This window comes from Papio anubis, chromosome 18 (genome assembly GCF_008728515.1).
Source record: "Papio anubis isolate 15944 chromosome 18, Panubis1.0, whole genome shotgun sequence".
NCBI lineage: Eukaryota > Metazoa > Chordata > Mammalia > Primates > Cercopithecidae > Papio > Papio anubis.
In genome coordinates this window covers 18313109-18336516 of record NC_044993.1, presented here as the reverse complement: position 1 = coordinate 18336516, position 23408 = coordinate 18313109, and the positions used below count along the sequence as shown (strand labels likewise).

The window sequence follows — 23408 nt, the reverse complement described above, 5'->3', positions numbered from 1 at the left end:
AGTGCTGAGTTGAGCAGACTTTCTTCCACAACAGCCAATTTGAGAAAAATAAAGCCCCCCTTCATCCTCAACACCAAATTCATCTTGTACTAGGAAGTGCTAGCTTAAAATAGCCTTGCTGAGGTCACATAGTTTTCTATGGCTTTTAAATTTACGAAGTCCACTGAAATACATTTATGTGCAGGGACAATGTACTTCCATAGAAGGGACACGCAGAACAGTCAGGAACTAATTTCTGCGTTTGCACCGCAGCCATTCTGAGCCTTGAGTGCTTCACCCCAGTCTTGGTGCTGCCCTGTCCTCTTCTCAGGGAGAGGCTTCAGAGCATGATGGTCAGATGGGTCCTTTGGTTTATGGGTGTCCAGACTGTCCAAGTGCTGCAGCACGGCCCGTGGCAAAGGACAGCCATTGGTCTCCTTTCCCTCTCTGTGTTTCTTCACCATGAGGCCAGCTCTGCCCCCACCCCCGCCAGCCCGCAGTAAACAGAAAGATTCAAAGAGATCTTATCTGTATCTGCAGCCACATCTCTATCTGCACTTATATATTGAACATGCATGTTTAGGGAAAGACAGGAGTCTTTCTACTGGACATCCCTACCAGGGCCACCGGCTAAAGCTGTGCAGGTTGTCCCCCACACAAACAGCTCTCTGCTAAGGGGGACACATAAGGACTGCAGTCCATCCCAGACGCTACCTTACCCAGCAGAGCGAGTGGCGGGTCCCAGGACCATCTGTGCCCAGAGGAAGGGGTGCTGGAGGAGCACCTTGTTCTGACTTTCACAAAGGGACCTTTTGTGTTCACAGTGCCCGTGGCCCTGCAGTGGGTAGCAAGGCCGGCAGGATGCTGCCCAAGACCTCTCTGAGCTTATCCCCTGCCTTGTCCCTTCTCTTCCTGCTTAGTGCTCAGCGCTTCTCCAGCAGGCCAGCCCTCCTGCTGTGCCCTGGGCCTTTGCACGTACCATGCCTCTGCTGTGTGAGCCTCCTGTGGCTCCCATTCTCACTTCTTTCACGTCTGTGTGCAAATGCCACCCTCCCTGAGATTCCCATGTTAAAGAACTCCCTGGAATTCTTTTTCTACTTTATCGTTGTCCCTTAGCAGCCCCTGACTTAGAATATGCTCACTTACTGAGCTTCTTACTGTGTTTTACCCTCCCCCCTCCTTCCTGCCCCTGCCCCATGAGAGCAGGGGCTTTCCTGTTGTGTTCAAGCTGTGTTGTCAGTGCCTGGAGTAGGTACCCCATGGATATGTGATGGGTGGGTGGGTGGATGGACAGACAGCACAAGCAGAAGTGTGTGTTCTTCTGTGAAGGCCACCATGGTTCCTCTAGAGGTAGCCATTAAACGTATGGTCCTTGGCATCAGCTGTCACCTCCTAGCTATGTGACATTCACCAGTAATTTAACCTCTCTGAGCCTCATCTGTGAAATGAGAGTCCTAATACTATCTACTTCAGTTGAGTGACGATTGTGTTGCTATTGTTAGATATTTGCTAATGACTTAAGCCAATGGAGGCTTTCTGGGCGCGTGGTATTGGTTTTCATGATTAGGCTCTTTGTGGTGAAGGGGTCTACACAGGCAGGAGAAGAGGAAAGTCATCAGCGTTTTGTACTGATTGGTTCGGTCACAAATCCTTTGCAATCAGAGCATTTGGGATTGGGTCAAAGAAGATGGCAGCTGGAGCACAGGCTCCTGGAGCAGGATGGGGGTGCCGTGACACAGAGCGTAGGAGCACACGGCATGGGGGAGTGATGTGGGTTGGGGGTGAAGAGCCCACACAGGCTTGGTTCAGGGCCGGGTGTGGCTGCAGCCCTTCCAGCCCAGCGGGCAGGTGCTGGGATGTCCCTGTGCATGTGATTACTTCATTATGGAGCCTTTCATTGACTTGGCTGCACTGTGCTGATGAACTGAGACTGGGGACAAGAGCACATAATTGAGGGAAATAAATTCCCATCACAGGCCGGGCTGCAGCCAGGAGCGTGCGTCTTCTAGGCGTGTGTGTGGTGGCAGGGGGAGGGGATTCCTGTATTTTCTCAGGTGCATCTCCCCTTCTTTCCTTCCCTTCCAGACCTTCACAAGCACTGGGCGCAGGGGGAGGAAGGAGTGTGCTGCATCTCCCCAGTCCTGCCTCTGTTTCCCCCGCTTGGAGCTGCTTTTCCAGAAGCAGGCTTCTGGTGTCCTCACCTTGCCCTCTTTTCAACCACGCGGAGGAGCAGGAACCTGCCGGGGCCTCCCTCGTTCCCCTCATGCACCTGTTCATTCTCTCATTCATTCCGTTACCCTTTGTTTGTTCACCTTCAGTTCTGTCTGTGCTCTCGGCTTAGATATCTATGAAGACAGGGAAGGGGAGCAATGTTACTGCCAGTCTTAATTGAAATAGTGTTTCATTCATCTGGGAAATGAGGCGGGGAGGGGGCGGGGCAGGGTTTTCGGGGCAGTCTACTTGCCTCTGATTGGACACAGAACCAGGCCTGAAGATACCAATGCCACAAACGCATAGCAAGATCTTAAGAATTTAGGAACCAGAGTCATTTGCATAAAACGAAACCAAAAACCACACAACCAGCCAGCCACATGGTTTAACCACCACAAAGCCAATGTCCTGCTGCAATGCATTTTCTAAAAACTGGGATATCAGCTGCTCGGGTCGCCAGAGCATCTGAGGTCAGTCATTATTATTAATCAATTGTTTACAGCAAAGAGACACACTGCCCCCCATCACCCCCAACCCGCAGTGTGTTTTGGGCCTTAAAAAAAATTTCCTGGAATGTGAAGTCTGTGTGCTGGGGGTGCGTGTAATGGTTGGGCGAGGGAGGCAGGTTGCCTCAGTTACAAAGAAGCATGGGCGGTGTGAAGGCAGAGTAGAAAAGAAATGGAGAGCCCTCACTTGACACCCTCTGACCTCAGCCAGTGGAGCTGAATGCTGGAGAGCCAGGACTGAAATTGCAGTCACTTTAGATTATTTGGAGTGAGGAGAGGCAGGGAAAAAAGGGTCTGTTGACTACAGGAAGCTGAATTCTTCCTCTGCTGAAAAGCTTATTAGTGGAAGGGGAAAAAGCAATTACTTGGCTTTTGCTAGTTCTCTGTGGCTGGGATTCGGGGCTGTGACAGCAACCCCGTCACCAGTGCCTTCGACCTCACCCTGATCCAGAATATCAATGATGAGCTCTGCCCCAAGCCATTTGGGAGCAGTACTTCTGGGATTCCCCCCTTTCCAGAAAAGAGCATGGAGGGGAGGAGTATGTGAGTGAGTGGGTGAGTGTGTGCAGATGTAGGAGAGGGGGAGAGAGAGCTATCTCTCTGTCTCTTTAAAGACTTGTCCTGTCTTTAAATGTGATGCTTTTATTTGAGGCTTCATGTTGCCACTGGGCAGGAAGTTAACAGGGTACCAGGTGCCTGGAAACAGGATGGCTGGTTTTGTATTGTGTATCGTGGGGTTTGCTTTGGTTTTGGTGAGTTCATTTTTTATCCTTGCTGTGCCATTTGTCTTAAAATGTAAAGAAAAATTAGGCATTGCTTTGAACAACTATGGTACCATTATTAGAATCCACCTGCCTCAACATCACCACCTTGATTGAGGGAAGATTCCTGCAGAGCCAGCACCCAGGGAGCGGGGTGTGAGGCTGCACCACTCACACTGCCCTTGGCTTCTGTCTTGTTTGACTGTGTAAGCATCTCCCAGAGCACTTCTTCCCTCCGTAGCTGATGGCCTTCATCTTCCTTTAGACACCCTTCTTCAGGCTTCCTCATTGTGTGGCTTTGGAGCCCTATCCTGCTCTAATCCCTGGTCTCCTAGTCTGTAAAATTAAGCTACTTGTGGTCACCTCCCCCAAATACCTCAAAACACAGGTAGAAGCTTCCAGTGACCAGGCTTTTGCGAACAGCCTTCATTCCTCCTTCCCTCATGTTTATGCTCTCTTCGTGTTTGAACTGTTCTGCCTAGTTATCCTTGTTATAGTTTCTAAAACACCTAAGAAATTTCTGCTTTTGCCATCCTAATTGTATCCAGCTAAATTTTACACAGCTAGATTTTTAATCCAATGTCCCTTCTATCTTTTCTTGCTTATGTATCTCCATTATTTAGGTTACCTGTCTTCAAGGCTGTTTTCTGTCTTAATTTCCATTCTCCTGGAACATTTCCTTTTCTTTTTAACCTTTCATCAAAGTTCTTTAGTAGCTGAGTCAACTCATAGGCTAACTCTTCTTAACAGAAATTGATCTGTTTTTTTTTTAAACCATAATATATATTTAATTTTAAGATACAGCCTTACCTGGGTTCGTTTTTTGAAAGTTTTCACTGGTTTCCATCTAAATCACCTTCCTCCTCCTCCTCCTCCTCCTCGTATTTGAAGATGTTGCTTGGCAAGTGAAGAATCACTTACTTTATTCTTTCTAATCATGGGGCGGTCTCATCTTCAGTGTTGCATTGCCCTTTGGTTAGTTCATCCTCACACCTCTGGCTTGTTTTACCCTTCCTTGCTAAAATCTTGGCCTTACAAAATGAAGCAAAACCTTTCACTTGTTTCAAGTTTCCCTTCCTTATTCTCTCACTGTCCAGTTTCTATATTTCACTTGTGAAATGTTGCTGGCTGGGCATGGTGACTCACACTTCTAATCCCAACACTTTGGGAGGCTGAGGCAGGAGGATTGCCTGAGCCCAGGACGCTGAGGCTGCAGTGAGCTGAGATGGTGCCACTGCACTCCAGCCTAGGCAACAGAGCAAGACCTTGTCTCAAAAAAAGAAACAACAACAACAACAAAAAGCCAAAAAAAAAAAAAAAAAAAAAAAAAACAACAACAACCAAGTTGCTCACTTAGGAAAGTTTGGGGAAGTCTGAAGTAAGGATTTTTCTGTCAGCGGGTTTCTAGTACTTCCTCCAACTGCAGTGTGCACACGGAAGGATCTCGGCATCCCAGATTATTTCTTTAAAATGTAATTGTGTGCTACGAATTTCTGTAGATCCCTTATTTCTGTCTCAAGTACCAACTCTTTGTCACTAAACTGCACCTTCTGCCTAATCCCTGATGATTTTGTCATCTCATGGCAACATTTTCTTTCTCTTTGGTTTCATGTATTTATGGTTTTCGAATATTCCCCCCACTAAACAGGATGGGGTGTGAGTCTAGAAGTTAAATTACTTTTATTCAAGTGTTTGTCTTGATGACTATCGCTGTGTGTTTCGGGGCTTTGAGAGGTATTGCTGTATGCATTTGTGGAATGGAATGTATTGCTTTTCAAGGGTTGCTAGCCTGTTCTTAGGTTTGAGAAATACCTCACGGGAGGAAAAGCTAAACAGATAAACAGCGAGTCCTGAGGCTGAATCTACAGGGCAGTTTAGTAGCTGTGGGAGATTTGAGGAGCGCTGCTGTAGCTAAAATCATTGTGAAAGGGATGTGGGGGTGGCATTTTGTTAAACCCTAGCAAAAGACCATTTCATTGTACAGGATCCAAACTTTAAAAAAATAGAGGCTTTGGATCCAACTACTGGCATTACTTTCTGAGTTTCTAAAAAGGAGGAGGAAGATCCAATATTCTTTCTCCCTTTGGACATAGAATAGCTGTACAAGGTGCCTATTAAAAATGACAAGTTAGCAATTCCATCTGCTTTTCCAAAAACCCCATTAATGGAGGAAAGCTCTTGAACGCAAACCTCTGGACTTTTTCTGTACCTCAGCTTCCTGCTTCACTTTCTTTACAGTTTCCCAGGAAATAACTGAAACATGTTGCTTCTGTTGCCTATTTGTTTCAAACATGCACGCTTTGGGACTGGATGGTTTTTGGAGAGTGGCCCAGTTTTTGACTTTCCACGTGTAGATGCACCTTGAAATGTCTTGGGTCTGGCTTCTGGCAGAGTTAGGTTCTTCTGCGCTGGCACCAGGGAATTTGTGGTAGGCACCCGAAGGCTCCCCAGGATGCTTGCAGTTTGCAAGGGTCTTTCCTTGGCCACTTCCGGTGTTCGTTCACACGTTTCTAGCATTGCATTCTTGAATGTGCAACCTGTAAATACACAGTGACCTTTGTGGATGCTTGGGGCTGGCCAAGGGAGAGCAGATTTAGCTGGTGTTTTTCTGGGGGCAACATTGCCTGAAGTTGGCCTGATTTCTGTTCCCCAGATTTGGTTTGGAAAGTGTAAGCCTTTTGTTTGTGCTTTGTTTTTATGAATCAGCTTGTTTTACCAGCTGTGCATATTAGTGGCTTATGATCATGCAAAACGAAGCTCATTGACAGTCAGTTCCTGATTCTGCTGTCCACTGGTGGGAGTAAACTCATATTTCTGCCTGAGTTCTGTGCTTCGCAAGGGTGAAGCTGTTTTCTGAATAGGCTAGAGATTCTTCAGACACTGTGGGCTTCAGAGTAAGGCGGCAAACAGGGAATTCAAGTCCCTCATTTGTATCTTCATGTGACTCAGACCTCTGGAGTCATGGTTTTATTTTTCTCTGTTGTGTGCCGTTTGTTTCGATGGTCAGACACAAAATGTTTACCTCTCTCTTTTTCTGTTTGCTTTTTTGCTTCTCTTTGCCCCAAATATTCCATCATTCCCATTGGTATTGTCAAACTGTGTCTCCCAAGCATTGCAAATGCCTTGGGCCTGCATGGCTGCCCCTCCATCTCCCCTTCCCTGGCTGTCGTTCTTGTATAGATTGCATCCATCACCGTTGATGTTCCCGTTACGAGAGCCATCCCACAAGGTTTCACTTATACCCATTAGGTTCTAATCACCATCATTTAGTATCACTTCTGGTACATCCTGTTCATTTCCCATACACCTTCATTTGTATATAGATCCTTAAGTACACTTACAGGCCCTCCTTGACTCTTTTTCATCCATATATTTCCAACATTTTCCAATTAAAAATAAATAAATAAGGAAACACAGATTTTTTTTTTTTTTTTGCATTAAGCATAAGATCTCTCCCTGACAAGCCAAGTCAGTTTTGATTCAGAAGGAGATACCAGTCTTCTTTAATGGAAACTGTTAAATTTTTTTAATTTACTCTCTATCACTCATGTGTGTTTATCTGTCTTGTTTTCTTCCCTCCCAGCATGGAAACCTGGCAGTGTTTATTTCCGGCAGGTTGTTATTGAAAGACACATGCTTGTAGGGACTGCTCAGCCTCACACCTGGCATGCTAAAAACCTTTCAGGCAGATCTGCTCTGTTGAAAAATGCCGCTTCCTACAGAGGAAGGGGACAGGAGGGAACTGGTACTCCATCAGGGAAACTCCCCTTCTTCATCCCCCCCCCATTGTCATGAACCCTCGATTCTGACCATAAATCTAGACACCTTAGATGATGCCTCTGAATCCACAAAATGGTTAATTCTGATGAGCAGATACTCCATTGAGACCTTCGTCTTTCTATCAACTCCAGCTTTCCTTTGGCCTTTATCAAATTTTCTGTCTTTAAGACATACTATTTCCTCTCTCACATGCTCCTCTCTTTCCCAGTAGCATACTGTGTTGGAATCATTTTTCTTGACTACTTTGTTTTTAATGAGGTGGGGGACACCCTTCTGGGTATCAAGGACCTTCTATTTTGCATGCCCCTTCTTTCTAGAACATTCCAGTTTGGTGTGAGGTTAAACTGTGTAAAATACTGTTTGAAAGAAAGGAGAAAAAGAGAAAGGAACTTGTCAAAATGCATTTGTTAGATCACGTTTTAAATGAAGTACAATTGAAGGTAGTTTTTGTCCAAAGAAAGGAAAAACCCCTGCAAATCCGCTGAGCTCCCAGAGAGCGCGCCTCCTTTGTCGTCGCCCTGACATTGAAGTGTAATTTTTCATGGTTATTTGGACTGGAAAATGGGGGAGGGAGAAGGGAGAGATGGGCCTGCGATTATTTCCCATAAATGACAACACAATCACATCACACTCTGCTACAGACATGCTCGGGGAATTTGCCTTTTTTACATTTCATGTGTGAAAGTAACAGCAACAATCATGGCTCCGTAGAAATCCGAGGGAACTAATCCCTGCTGAATTCCGTTTACTTCAGAGTGCTGGGACCTAGCTAGGTTTCTTACTTAGTGTGTATTCCGAGAGTGTTTCGGGGTTGGGTTTGTATTTTACAAACTGGAACTCACACCTTTCAGTTATTAAAAAAAAAAAAATCTTCCTGTGAATAGCCACCAGGCGAGTCTGCAACATATTTCGTTCCGTTGTGCTTTGTCGCTGCACATTTACTTTTATCCTTTCTGGATTTCTGCAGGGGGCAACCCAGGTGCTTTTGCTAAGAACACAGATAAATGGAACGTGTTGCAATACTGGCTCTAGGCGTTTCCTCCCTTTTTCTCCTCTCTTGACCCCCACCCACCCCCGTAATTCTAGTGTGGTTTTGACAAACTGTTCAAATGGCCAAGTGGTCTTGCCTGGGAGAGGAAAAATGGCAGGACCCGTCCCTCACCACACAACGGCAGCATTTTTCACTTCATGCTCTGGCATTCTGTGCTGTTCCCACAGGAGGGACAGCTCAAAAGAGGGGAAATTTTCTCCGGGAGGCCTTAATAGGCCCTGGCCGCTTTGGACTCGTAACAGGCTCTCTCCTGTCAATGCTCAAGTTGGAGGTGAAGTTAAGTAAAAAGGCAAATGGAGAGGCTCCCCCAGGCTTGCGTTCTTGTTGAGCTGGGCCACACTCTGCCCAGCAGGGGCGGAACACGCAGGCAGGCTGCAGCCTGGCCCTCCCTTCCCAGTCTGCCTCTTGCCACACAATCCCCATTTTTCTTGTTTCTGTAAACAGTGGTAAGATCTTCAAATATACAAAAGCATAAATGGTCTCTATTCTCCAATTAGTCATTTTTAATAATACTCAGAGTTGCTTTCAGAGTGTTGATTCTTACAGCCTGATGCCAAAACACAGGGATGGTGGTTGTGGGGGACAGGAACGGGGGTCAGGGTGGGGGCGGTCAGGAGGCTGAATTCCTTCAGTGTGGGGTTTTCCTGCAGGGCCTCCCTGCTGCAACCCCCTTGGAAGCTGGCAGCTCTCCACCACCTTTCAAGCTCTGTCCAGAAACTACAGGCACGGTGGCCCTAGGTGTATTTGGTAAACGAGCATCTAGTGGTAAAAAGAATTCTTGTGGTAAAATGATTATTTAAAGGATCCATGTGAAAAAGTGTGTGTAGGGCCAGGCATAGTGGATCACATCTGTAATCCTAACACTTTGAGAGGCCAAGGCAAGAGGATCACTTGAGCCCAGGAGTTTGAGACCAGCCTGGGCAACAGAGTGAGACCCCTATCTCTAGGATTTTTTTTTTTTTTACCTTAGCTGAGCATGGTGAAGTGCACCTGTAGTTCTAGCTACTCAGGAGGTCAAGGCAGGAGGATCACTTGAGGCCAGGAGTTCAAGACCAGCCTGGGCAACATAGTGAGACCCCATCCCTACTAAAAATACAAAAAGTATCCTGGCGTGGTGGCATGTGCCTGTAGTCCAAGCTACTCAGGAGGCCGAGGCAGGAGGATCGCTTGAGCCCAGGAGTTTGAGGCTACAGTAAGCGATGACTGCACCACTGCACTCCAGCCTGGGTGACCAAGAAAGACCCCATCTCAAAAAAAAAAAAAAAAAAGAAATCATCATTGGAGCCAGGGTGTGTGTCTGATGTTTTCTGTGACCCCAGTTTCTTTGTTTATTCCATCCTCTTCACTTTTAGAGGGTTGAAATCTGTTTGTGTCATTGTCATCTTCAAGAAGGCTGTTTTGTTTAAAACAAGCTAGCAGTTTGTTAGCAGTTTGGCTACTTATTTTTGGTAAGCCACCAGGGTGGGAAAATAACCTGTAGGAGCGTTAGGCTGACCCCTGACTGTTTAGTCCAGCAGATAGTGAAAGGTCTTTCGCATGGCAGAGAGCTTAAGTGGGTGAGAAAATGGAAAAGGATGAAGGCAATGGCGCCCCTGGAGGGAGACCTGCCTCTGTTTTTCCCACACTGTGTCTCACTGACTCAGTGCACTTGGGTCCTAATGAAGAGGCAGCTTCTAGAGGCCTAGGCCCACAGGAGTGCGGCAGGCCCATGTGCTTATCATCCACGCAGAGAGCAAATGGGCATGAATGTCTTGAGCTTTATTCATGCACTGGAGTTTGCCCATTGGAAAAGAAATGATATCCTGAGAAGATGGAAAAATATTACACTTCTGATGAGTAAATAGATGCTCCAGCTGTAGAGCCCCTGCCTGCTTCCCCTGCCCCCACCCCCTACACACATCTGCACTCAGTCTCACCCCTTTGAGGTTTCCTGCCTGGACTACCATAGGGTTAGCTCAAGATGTCCCACTCATCAGTGTTGGTTTGGATCCCAGGCCCTTCCTCTTGTGATGTGGCATTTTCCTCAGTGAATGTATATACTCTGCTAAGAGGTGGAACACGGAATGGGCAAAGTTGGTTGGTAATTTTTTTTTTTTGATTTAGATGATTATCCACAGAGGACTTCCACGGAGATTGGTAAATTCCCTTTTCCGTGCACATCCATGAGAACATGCAGTCACCTTTACTAAGATGCTGAGTGTAAGGTGTGTGAAGAGAACAATTTGTACATGTTGTAAGCAAAACCACCTTGATTTAAGGGAAAATTTCTGAGGCAGGGCATTGTCACCCAGAAAACCTAACTGCTTGGAAGTTACGTCTCGGGCATGTAGCCGGGTTGCCAGGGCTGGAGGAACACCATGGAATAAAACCACAGAGTAAATATTGGAGAAGATGTGTCAGGGATGCTGCAGAGTAGGCTACTACATTCTGGATCTGGCTGTCACGGTACAGGTAGGATATAAGCTGGGGCACATGGAGAGTCACTGGCAGGACTTCTGGTCACTATTCGATGAGATTCCACTTGCCCAAAAGTCACAGAGGGAGAATGGCATAGGGAGTGGCCCACCTGCATCGGTGTAGTCACAAAGATTACCACCACTAGCCTCTTCCTTTCTGGCTTGGAGAGAGAAAACGGGAGTAGAAGTAACAAGCTGGGAGCAACACAATTGCCCGTCTATCAGCATTACAGATTGTATTCTGTTATAAGTTTCTGTTGTAGCAGAATTATAACGCACTGGATTTTATTTGAAATAAGTGGTGTAGGCCTTAGTAGTCATCTTTTATATTGTGGGATTTGATTTGACCTGTATTTGCAAAATAAAGCATGCATATTCTGTAGAATATTTGCAGCCAGTAGAGGTTTCCCATTGATAACAAAATGCCAAGAGGATTGGACACGCTAGAGTGTTCTGCCCTCGTTTTCCAGTTGTGTCAGCCAAGGCTTAAAGAAAAGTGATTGGCCAGGGTATACAATGAGTCTCAGGATGCCGCACCTACACAGGAGTTAGAGGAACAAGAGAGCGAGACACATCCCCGAGTCCTTCCTTCCACCCACTACAGAGACACCAGCAAACGCCACTTGTAGCTGCCACCCTCCATGTCACTCCTGATGGTCAGGGTGTACCCCACCTTTCCCGCCTGCTTCAGTGGTCGTCCTTGGGTTAATTAGGTTGAAAATGGAGAAAGGAAAAGCTTTAACTCTATCTTCAAAGTAAGCAGATTGGTTATTTTGTTTTTCAAAGAAGAGGTCCTATATACAATTAAAACTTGTTTCTGGTAAACCTCATTCCAGGAAAGATGAGCTTTTAACAAAAGGCTTTTGACAGCTGCAGGCTATTTCATTTTTTTAATGCCGAATGAAAAATCAATACATTTTTCTGGGTTATACATATTCAGAACAGGCCTGATATTTCCATTATAATGGAAAGTGGGTGTCTGTGCACATCTCGCCTGTCAGAGCTGCACCGCCGCATTTTCCAAGCCACTGCTAAATATTTCAAACCTGATTTGATTGTGGTTCATGACAGCTAATGTTTCTCAGCTCTTGAGCCTGCCGACAGGCAAACGCACTTTATTTCACCCCCACCCGCAAACATCGCTCCCTCCAAAGAAAAAGGAAAGAACAATTTCATTCTTCGGGGATCACAGATTGGTGTATTATTTAAGTAACATGATCATGTGAGAGCCTCGGGTACAGATACCCTGATTCTTAGGAGAATTTCTAAATTTCTATCACACCAAGGCACTATGGGGGCTTTGTCAGGTTTGGGGAAGGTTTGAATTAATCTGCATTATCCTGTTAAGAGTTAGGAACAGAGGGACTAGACTTAATCATTGATTGACTCCCCTTCCTTCAAGCTTGTAAGTGATTCGTAGAATACCCCCCATGGACTTGTCACTCGGCCCCATTATTTGGGAAAATAGTACCTTTTTAACAACTGGAACATATTCTTGGGTGGTGCATTCAGGGAGTGTGTTCAGTGAGGTTGCGGGGTTGAATGCTGACTTTGTGGTGATGCCACCTCTATTTTTGGCTTCTGCCTGGTGCTGCTTTCACGAACCAGTTTCCAGGTTGTTCATAAGATTGGTGCAAATTCCCATAGGGCTGCCAGTTGGCACGCTTGCCTCCTTTGGAAGCAGATTTCACCACCGATGGGGGAATTGTGCAGTCACCTTTACCAAGATGCTAAGTATAAGGTATATTAAGAGGTCAATTTGCATTTGTGGTCAGCAAAACCATTTTGATTGAAGGGAAATTTTCTGGGACTGGGGTATCATCCCCTTGAAAACTGAAGCTATCCTAGGAAGCTTTCCCCTTTAGAAGGTATTTATCTGCTGGAGTTCTTGCACTTGAGGGCTCTGCACTTAACCAGGTGGCCTGACTGATGAGCAGGATGGAATGGATTTGGCCAAGCACTAGTAACTAACTGCTATTTGGGAGAAGTAGTTGTAAAAAGGAGGTGGTGATGGAAAGAGTTTTGTTTTGTTTTTCAGACAGGGTCTCACTCTGTTGCCTGTTGCCTAGGCTAGAGTACAGTGATGCAGTCATGGCTCACAGCAGCCTCAACTACTCAGGCTCAAGTAATCCTCCCAGCTCAGCTTCCTGAGTTAGCTATGACTACAAGGGTGTGCCATCACACCCAGCTAATTTTTACATTTTTTGTAGAGATGGGGGTCTCACTCTGTTGTCCAGGTTGGTCTCAAACTCCTGAGTTCGAGCAATCCGCCCACCTCGGCCTCCCAAAGTTCTGGGATTACAGGCATGAGCCACCATACCCAGCCAGAAAAGAGATTTTTAAAGGCCTTCGGTCACCGTTGAAGATGGAAATGAAAGGCAGAAGGGACCCTAGGAAGACGTTGCAGTTTTCCAATATTTGCTTTTATTTCCCTAACTCTTTAATGTGAAAACACATACAGGAGGGGGTGCTCCAGTTTGAGACTACTGTGGGCTTCCACAGGGGTTTTAAAGGCACCTTCTCTGGTGTCTTCTAAAACACAGAGCTGTCTGGGAGGCACTGGGCCTGCTACCTCCTGCCCAGAACCAGGGTGGAACTAGGGGAGTGGGGATGACCTCCTCTCCCAGATCCTGGCCATGCCCTTGGGAAAGCATTCCTAGTGTGCTCTGGTTGGGATCAGAAATACCGTTAAATGCTTGAAGGAGAAGATGGTTTTGATTTGTCTGTTTCAGCCTTAAAAATGGCACAGTGGCTGTTATGTGTCTTGGTCTCTTTTTCTATAGGAAAGACAGGATTTTCCAGATAAAACTGATCATCAGTCCATCAAGTCTTTACTTGTTCCCATCATCTGTCAGTAGCTGATATTATAGGGGAAAAAAATCTGCAGCCTCTGTAATAATGACCCAGCCAGTTGCCACTGACTTCGCAGAAGAGGGGGGAATGCAATCCGTGATCCGTGGGGAAAAATAGCAAGAAACAAAAAACCTCTCCTCCATTCTCCAGCATGTGTGTATCAAATCTACATTCCTAAAGAGAACAAGGGCTCCTAGATAACAGCCCTAGGAGCTTAGCGTGTGGACGCAGACTTCTGTTTCAAAGTGGGATGCCATTTTGCCCCTGGTTCCCACGTGTTTCCAGGGCGGGGAGACCAAGCCCTTCCCCAGGCCTGGCTCTTGGTAAGCAGCTTGCTTTATGCTTTCGGAACCAATAAAACACACCCTGCCTGCAAAGCATCGTGGGCCTGAGCTGTCCAGAGGAATTTTCAGTTTGCGTCTCTGTTTTTTAATCATTTCTCTACCTTTATTGGTATTCAGAGCTCACAGTTTTCCGGTTACTGTCAGCCTGGGCTTTCATCCATTTTAAAGAGCTATTTTTCCTCTTGCTGTTGATGATGATGGTATAAAGACAGATGGTGTAACTGCTTATGAACGCCCTATTTTATATCTACAGGACCAGACAGTTCACTTGAAGACATATATTATTTCCACATGCTCAGGTTAGGTGTCCCAGACTCTGCCTCCTGCAGCCAGCAGCCCTTCCGGGCCTCGCCATGCGGAGGGCGACACCTTTAGGTCACAGCTGGAACTGCAGAGATGAGCTGGCTGGGCTGAATGGGACCTGGTTTTTAGGTGGGGGTGGGGGGCTGAGGACACTACACTGATCCCCTTGAAAGGGAGCTGGCTTATCCAGGATTTTCCTAATCATTTCTTCTTCCGCCACGCATAGAGCAGTCTTTTAGTGAATGAATCACAAATGATAATATTAAACCTAGGAACTCAAGAAGAGGACTTGATTTGTAAATCTTTTAAAAAAAAGAGAGATAAGCAAAATAAGTTCTTGAAATAACCTCTTTCGTTGATCCTCTCATCGGAACTCAGCTGCCTTCATTTTCTGCTTGCAGTAGGGCAGGGAGGGAAGAAAGCAAAGGCCCAAGTGGGCTCACAGAATGAGCGCTCCAGGAATATTCACAAAGCAACATGCAGTGTCCATGCTTGATGCATCAATGATCTGCTTATACATTACAGTCTCTAGCTTCTCAACAATTTGTTTGGTAAGGCTCAAAGAATTGGGGTCAGTGTCGGGTGACCGTGAGTTTTTAATGCTCTGCTGTGATAGCTGCAGGCTGTATAATGTGCTGGCTTGGAGATGGTCCCCCAGTGGGTACATCCCTTCCCATGTCTGCTGAGCAGCACCTTCAGACACTGCTCATCACCATCTCAGGGTGTTCTGTAGTTTGTAGGTGTCAGACTCTCCCCATCTAAGGTGGTCATATGTATGCACTAGAGATGAGAGGCCACTGAGCCATCTCTTTGCCTAATCAAATTTGGTTAACCCATTTATGCCAGAGATTGAAAAATTTTTTTGTGTGAAAAATCAGACCCTGGCAATGACCTTCAGCAGTAAGATATAAATAACTCCCACAAGCTTAGTGTTCCAGTAATAGAACACTAGGCATAAATGTATCAACACTACAGATATTTTGTGTCACAGCATGTATTAGAACAAATAAGGATCCTTTAAGGGACCTAGCTCATCTGGGTAGACCTAATGTAATAATATTCATTGACCGAATGCTGGTATCACCATTCAAAGATGAATTTTATTATAGTGTTGAACAATTTTATTGAAAGCCTAAAAATGTGCTCGGAACATCCCACTTGGACATAATGAAGATAGTTCCTGTGTCATGCTGTGTAATTTGTTATTACTCTACTGACAACTATACATGTTTTCTCTGCTAAATGATGTATGGTGTCGAAATGTGGGGCTCTGTAACTGATTGACTTCAAGCTGTGGTTGCCTAATTTTTCTCTGTTTGAACTAAGGGTAGGCTAGGGAAACTTGATGTTGACTTTATTGTGCAGTGAGACAAAGAAGGAGACATAGAAATTATATGTGGAATATGAGTTGGAGATGAAAATAAGCAGTACCGTATTTCACCTGTGTTCCCAGTGACTGCCTCATAAGCTCCCTCTTGGTGGTAAGGAAGAAAGAACGTTTGTGACACTAGTTCAGTTTTCCAGACCTTGGACCTCTGTCATCTCTTGAGTCAAGACAATCTGATTCTAAATAGACACCTCCTTCCTCAGTGTTTTTGAAACTCTTTAAGACCAATTTACTTTGTACTCCTACTTTCTTCGTGAGATACATTTAGAGGCTGTTTTCTAGACAGTCAGAAGGCATGACACTTTGAAAAACTGAAAAGTAGCGTCAGGGTAGAGGCTGTTTTCTAGAGGGTCAGAAGGCATGATACTTTAAAATACTGAAAAGTAGAATTGGGGTTGGAGAGACCTCTGGCGGTGCTCAACAGAGGCCTGATCCAGTGATCTTAAGCCAGACCCAGTACTTCCTTGCTGGGGTCTGGTCTACTGACAGATGTGGGCATCCTTGCCCTCATGCTTGCGCACCTGAGAAAATGTCCTCTTCATAGCCTCCTAATAATTTCATCTTTATTAAAATTATTTCACCTTGGTTTGTCCACTTTATTCATTCCCTTAGCCCATTCTTACTGAATGCATGCTCTGGATAATGTGACTCAGAGGGCCAGGAAAGCAAGAGAGAAGTGTCTCCCCTTCTTTCCCTCAGTATCTAGAGTATCTTACTCTCTTCTTCCCCACTTGGCCGAATGACATTTCACTTCATAAGCAACCTAGCGTTGGCAGCCATCATTCTGCCTTCACTGTAGCACTGTGTACTGAACTGGAGAGACATTTCCTGCATTAGTTTTAAACCCGTAGTGAGTGAAGGATGGAATTGCTTCAAAAAGAAAGTGTGTGACTCTGTTACAAATTTTTATCCTTTACTCTACAAACCTCACTTCCCACCACTGCCTCCTGGCATGCTCACAAGATGCCATTTGGTTTTTGGAACTCTTCAAACTGATGAACTCATATCACTGATACTCTATGACTCTTCACAACCTGAATGACTTCCAACAACTCCCACACCCTCTGGCACATGCATAGGCACTGTGAGCCCTGTGAGGGGTCAGTGACTGGGGGGTGGTCTAGGCCAATGCCTAGACCGGCATTGGGAGGCTCTGGGAATGGAGCTAGGCATGAAGTGAACAGGTGGCCACGTGTTGCATTTTCAAGTGTAAAACACTTGCATGCAACTTCAGGGATTCAGGTGGAGCTGCTGCTTCAGCCAGGATTGGTTTTTTAGTTAGAACTAGCCAAGTGAAGCATTCAGAATCTATCTGGAAATACCTAATGGCCACATGTCTGGGGCAAGTCACAACCTCATACCAGCTGTTTACCCAGAAGGAAAGTCCCCACTGCTTACCCAGACCTTGGTATATCCTTAGCACAGTCAGCCTCTCAGGGGCCTCTGGAAAGAGAAGGGGGACGAGTCATTGGTGTCTGTTTTGTGGTTGGCAGTTCTTTGCAATAGGGGCCAAAAGTCCTTCATCTTCTTTTTATTTTTAACCCTTGACATGTTTTTCTTCCATTTCAGAAGAAGCCATTGAAGATGTTGAAGGACCCAATGAAACAGCTGCTGATCCAGAGGAGCTTGCTAAGGAGCAAGAGGGTGGAGGCGAGAAAGACCAGGGCAAGTGGGCAGGTAGTGTGCGTGGCTGCCCTCGAACCTTCTAATCTTTCCTTCCCTGGAAGAATGGAGCTAACAAGTCAGGGAGCAGACACATCCTTAGTCTGCCCAGAAAAACTCTGTTGGCTTTGGTCATGTGGGAGGGGGATTTCATTTTGCTTTTTTGAGCAGTCACCTTTATTCTCCTTTATTATACTATATTATACTATATGTTTTAATGGTTAAGCTTTTTAAGTGGCACCAAAGCCAACTTGTTTATTGAGTATCCAGGTAAGTGCCAAGCTCTGTGCAAGAGCATCTCAGTTTTGGTCACCTCTCTTTGGTGGCTCTTCACCAAAATGCCCTTGATGTCATTCTTCCTCTATTGAAGGTCCAGTCGCTGGTCCCACCTGCTCCCAAGGCCAGTGGAGGGATTTGTCATGTGGAACTTGATCAGGGTCACCCCTGATTCTTAGCCTCAAGATTCTCTAAGGGTCAGGCACAGGGGCTCATGCCTGGAATCTCAATACTTTGGGAGGCTGAGGTGGTAGGATTGAGGCCAGGAATTCAAGACCTGCCTGGGCAACATAGCGAGTCCCTGTCTCTACTAAAATTAAAAAAAAAAAAAAAAAAAAAAAAATTTGCTGGGTGTGGTGGCACATACCTGTAGTCCCAGTTACTCGGGGGGCTGAGGTGGGAGAACCACTTGAACCCTCAACTAGAGGTTGAGGCTGCAGCGAGCCCTGATCATGCCAGCCACTGCCACTCTACCCTAGGTGACAGAGTGAGACTCTATCTTAGCGAGGGGGGGGGGGAAGGATTCTCAGCTGAGCATAATGGCTCACGCCTGTAATCTCAGCCCTTTGGGAGGCTGAGGTCGGCAGATTGCTTAAGCTCAGAAGTTCGAGACCAGCCTGCGCAACATGGTGAGACACTGTGTCTACAAAAAATTAGCCAGACATTGTGTTGCACGCTTGTAGTACCAGCTGCTTGGGGGCCTGAGGTGGGAGGAGTGCTTGAGCCAGGGAGGTCAAGGCTACAGTGAGCTAAGATCATGCCATAGCACTCCAGCCTGGGTGATCAAAAAAAAAAAAAAAAAAATTCTAAGGGAGTCAGCAGTGAAGGGTGATCTTTGTCCTGCATTTGGGGGCCTGGGCAGGGCCCTGCACAGGTGGTGCCTGCCCTGGATATTCTTCCTGTCCTCCCCCTCCCCCAGGGTGAGCACTCACATGCTGAAAACCACCCAAAGGGGAGACAAGCAGTGCAGCCAGGAAGGGGGACATCTTACCCAAAGCAGAAGACATTGAAGAAGCCAAGACAGAAAGTGCTATTTCTGGAAAAACTGGTGTTGAGAGAAGGAGGACGGCCATTTCTCAAGATGATAAGATTTCTATATTGAAGAGAAGAAGAGCTGAGACTAAAAAAGCTTAGGGTTTCTGAGGAGGAGCAAAGTCACTTCAGAGAAGACTTAGGGGACAGTTAAGTCTTTTAGAAAATAAGAGGAAATGATGTGACAGGCAACAAAAATGATTTTATTTTATCAACCTAATTCTTACTACCATGATTAATATTACAATACTTTCGTTTTTGAGAAAGTATTTACTTTCTAGAGCCCATATTCATTGGGCCTTTGTTACTTTTCCAGGCATGACTGTTCTTAAATCATATTCAATGTTGGCCTTCACTATTTAAACAAGATACAGAATCTTGGAGAGAGGCCAGAAGAGAGCAATGAAAATGACTGAAGGGCTGAGAAATATTGCCTTTGAGAAGCCGAAGAAATGGGTCATTCAGCCTAGAAAAGAGAAATTAGAGAGGTAGTACAATAGTTCCCAAATATCGGGAGGGATATGCAGGGCGGGCGATGCACTACTGTTCAGTGTTTCCTGGGAGACAGAGACAGGGCCATACTGCAGCCGAATGAATGGACGGCACACCAGGTGGACTCTGCTGCCCACCGTGCTTAGCGTTCCCCTTCAGATTGGCCTGTGTGGTGTCCAGAAGCCTGAACTCCAGACAACATTGAGGGTTACGGCCAAACACCCTAGGAGGATGTGTAAGGTAGGACCGAGGAATAGAGGATGACCATCTGTGCTCAAAGGAAGGCCCTAAATGTAGTGGGGGACGTATCCTCCTGTGGGACTTTGCCTGGACCATGATCCTGGTTTTGCCTCAACGTTGAATGAGAGCGAAACAAATGGCTCAGATAGCAGTTAAACAGATCACCAAGTGAGCTGGGGAAAAGGATTTCACAAACACAGTTTGACGACTGGGTGACTTTCTGGGCCATCTGTCCTTTGTTGTCACGATTTGGGTGCTTGATTTCTAATCCTGACTCTGCCACTCATTAGCTGTGTGACCCCACTCAAGGTACCTTGACCTTTCTGTGCCTCAGTTTCCTCAGATGAGATGAGGATTAAAAATGGTAGCTATTTCTTTAGGATTGCTGTGAGGATTATTTCAGAACAGTGCTTGGCATGTTGTAAACTCTATGTAAGTTGTTTGTTTGTTTAATGGTTTAGTGATATATAAGATGAGGAAAACTGGTAGCAGTTTCTCTTTGGGTCCTCTGTTGCAAGGCAGCATGTGGCTCCTCGGAATTTTGAGCTGAGGGAGGCGCAAAATACAAGGATTTAGTGGGATCGTGCAAATGATGTTTGGTGCATATGTTTTCTGCATTTTGTGTGCTAAGGCACTACAGAAATAATAAACAGGAGCCACCATTTGCAAAGCCCCTACTGTATGTGCTGTCCTATGATAGCCACTCAATATGTGCTTCTCTAATCCTTCCAACCAGTTTAGGGCAGGCTTTGTTGAGAGCAGTTCAATTAAATCTTATTCAGAATGTTTCTGATTCAGTGGGAGTGTGTCTTCAGAGCACTAGTGGACATGCTAGGCAGTCAGGAGACTACTAAAAGACGTAAAATAAGCACCATAAAAAATGAATGTCCTTAATAAGGTTCCCGTTTCTCATGCATTCATTCAAGCAACAGACCTACTTAATCTTTACTTCCAAAAGACACACAGAAAATGGATGAATGAGTGATTGAATGAATAACTCAGAGGTGCACCTTGTCAGCTGCACAGTAGTAAAGAGAGAAGGGAAAATTCTTTCCCTACTCCTGCAGATGATCCTCTTTTGACCTGAAGCATAATTTTGTCTATAGTATCTGAGTGTGTAATGACAGGCTTTATTAAGGTACTTGGGCCAGTTTGATCTTGGAATCGATATAGGTGCCAGCAACCTCCTCTGAGCTTTCTTCTGGATTCTTAGTATTTTATATATTTAAAAAAAATCTACGTTTGTTCTATTCTCTCCCTAAATTAAGCTGTTCCTATCTGATTACGTGATGGGGAATGCTTCCTCCTGGCAAGTAAATAAATAGTGATTTCACAATTTGTTATGTTGATTAGCAGCTGTTCATGATGCAGATTAATAATATTTCCAATGGGTCTGGATAATTGGCATTTTCTCAGCTATTGATTTTGTAGTTTTGGGGTATGTGCAGGAATGGGTAATCTTTACTGAACACTTTCAGCTACTTATTTCTACATTTGGAGTGGGCCTCCTGGTTTCCTTTTTGGGTGTCCCTCTTTGGGATTCTTTTATTCAGATGCAGGTCTCTTACCCTGGGTGGCAGCACAGCAAGCAAGATAGTGATCTGAACCAAGGTTGGGTCAATTCCACGATCAATGGCTGGGTCCCTACCCCATGCAAGGCACTGGGCAGAGTTCTTTTTTTTTTTTTTTTTTTTTGAGACGGAGTCTCGCTCTGTCGCCCAGGCTGGAGTGCAGTGGCCGGATCTCAGCTCACTGAAAGCTCCGCCTCCCGGGTTCACGCCATTCTCCGGCCTCAGCCTCCCGAGTAGCTGGGACTACAGGCGCCCACCACCTCGCCCGGCTAGTTTTTTGTATTTCTTAATAGAGACGGGGTTTCACCGTGTTAGCCAGGATGGTCTCGATCTCCTGACCTCGTGATCCGCCCGTCTCGGCCTCCCAAAGTGCTGGGATTACAGGCTTGAGCCACCGCGCCCGGCCGGCAGAGTTCTACTGATCACAAATTCAGTGAGATTATAGGGCCTGCCTTCAAGGAATCTAACACTCTTCTGGGGATTTTAGGAACGCCTATAGTTGTCAGAGCAATATTACTATAGATCAGTGCTGTTGAATGGAACTTTCGATATGGATAGAAATGTTCTGTATCTGACCTGAACAATACAATAGTCACTTGCCACATATGGCTATTGAGCCTGTAAAGTCTGGCTAGTACCACTGAGGAACTGAACTTTAAATTGTATTTAATTTTAATCAATTTAAATTTAAAGAGCCACACATGCAGCTTATGGATACCCAAAAGGAACAAAACTAACCCTGAAAGAATGCATCATAGGTATAGCAACTGTCCAGTAATTATAAAGGCTTCATAAAGCTCTAACCCTGTGCCAGGCACCATTCTAGAGCTTCACACCTGTCCTTCCCAGCAGGCATGCCGTGAATTGCTCACAGGTACACAGGTCCTGCTTCATCTGTTTATCCCAGTTTGCCATCATTTTGTGTGTGCCATGATGTGAATAAAAGGAAGGTTAGAAACTCTAGCAAGTTGCCAAAAGGTATACAGACAGGTGCAGATTTACACACTGGCTTTTCCACTTATTCTAATTTAGGACAGAGCCCAAGCTCTTACCAATATACCATCTCTCAGAGAAGGATCATTTTCACTTTGATCATTTGATCTAGTTTTCATCTATGTCTGAGTATAAGGAGCAGAAGTCTCCTGACATTGTACAGTGATTATAGTAACACAACAACGTCCAGGATGTTCAAAATGAACTGGATTATCAACCATGGATATATATCTTGTAAGGAGTTGGTGTTGTGCTCAGTCTGAAAGCAGGATGGTGATGTGGAAAGACTCTAGATTTGGAGTCAGGAAGCCCACCAGCCAGCATATGACCTTGGTTGAGGCACTTGGCCTCTTTCGGCTCAAGTACATCCTCTGTGAAACACGGACAAGGGATATCCACTAGTCCCAACCACCTGAGAGTTCCAAGATGGTGAGTGGTAGCACATGTACAAGCCCTTGGGGCACATCTTGTCAAGGAAAGTGTGATGTGCTCCTGTGGGCCAATGAGGGGGTGTAGGAAAGTTCTTTGTTCTCTTCCCTAATGCACAGCCATTGCCACTGTCCAACTTTGTGGTTTTCTCTTTTGAAACATGAAAATGACCCTTGTTCTCTTTTACTGGAATAGATTTGAATGTGTGTATTCTCGAATTAAGAGCCCCCCCATGTCATCAACTGAGCAATGATTAATGCAGTGATTATCCAATTAATCATTAATTGCAATAAGTTAAGCAATATACAATTAATGTGATGCTTTATCACCAATAATTAGGGGAAAAATTGAACTCTTGGCAAAGAATCATAGCAAGATGGTTATTTAATTCTGTAGTCGTCATGGTTTCCAGCCACAGAGCATCAAGCTGAGTCTAGTTAAGGTAATTTGGGACAAGATGACCAGAGGGTATTGGTGCTTTTAAAAAATGGGGGTTAGAAGGGAAGCAGGGAAATAGCTCAACTTGAAATGACACCACAGCAGTGCTTCAGAAATCCCTAACTGACATTCATGTTTATATTTTTGTAAATTTTTGAGTTAGAATGGTAGTTTGAGTGTTTTCATTTTTCTAAAGGATTGGCCTGAAGGAATTTTACTTTATTAATTTTTTTAAATCTATGATGCTCACCTAACACAGCAATTAGTGTAGTGGAGCATCCCTGATTTGAATCTATGGAAGACTGCTATTAAAGGAAGTATTAATGGGCTGGCGAGGTCTGGGTGACTGTTAGGGAAAAGAATGTTTATGGAATATGGTGCTGGCAGGCATGATTTCAATCGGATTTGACATGTTTAACATAAATGTATAGTGTATGGCTCCTGCCGCATATGAATAATTCCTTCAGACCTGCTGCCTTTCTAATTACTAAGGTTGAAAAAAAGCAGGTCGGGCACATCTTGGTGCAAATCTATTACCAGCCCTCCCCCTATTTTCCCTGTTGTTTACAGCTTTGTATAAATAGAGATGCCTTTGTATGGGGAACTTAGTGCCTGAAATATAATCTGTGACGAAGAATGGAAAG

At 45.3% G+C, this 23408-nt stretch overlaps 1 protein-coding gene across 2 annotated transcripts in view; it reads left to right on the top strand.

Moving 5' to 3' along the window:
• Positions 1-23408, top strand: part of ZFHX3 (zinc finger homeobox 3) — a 264904-nt gene that overhangs the window by 200438 nt on the left and 41058 nt on the right. The window contains exon 5 of one of the 2 annotated variants that reach the window (XM_009196784.4): positions 17204-17308. In XM_009196784.4, coding sequence (XP_009195048.2) covers positions 17204-17308 — 105 coding nt within the window. Of the gene's footprint in view, positions 1-17200; positions 17309-23408 lie in introns of both variants that reach the window. The other variant, XM_017953504.3, reaches the window with a different exon arrangement.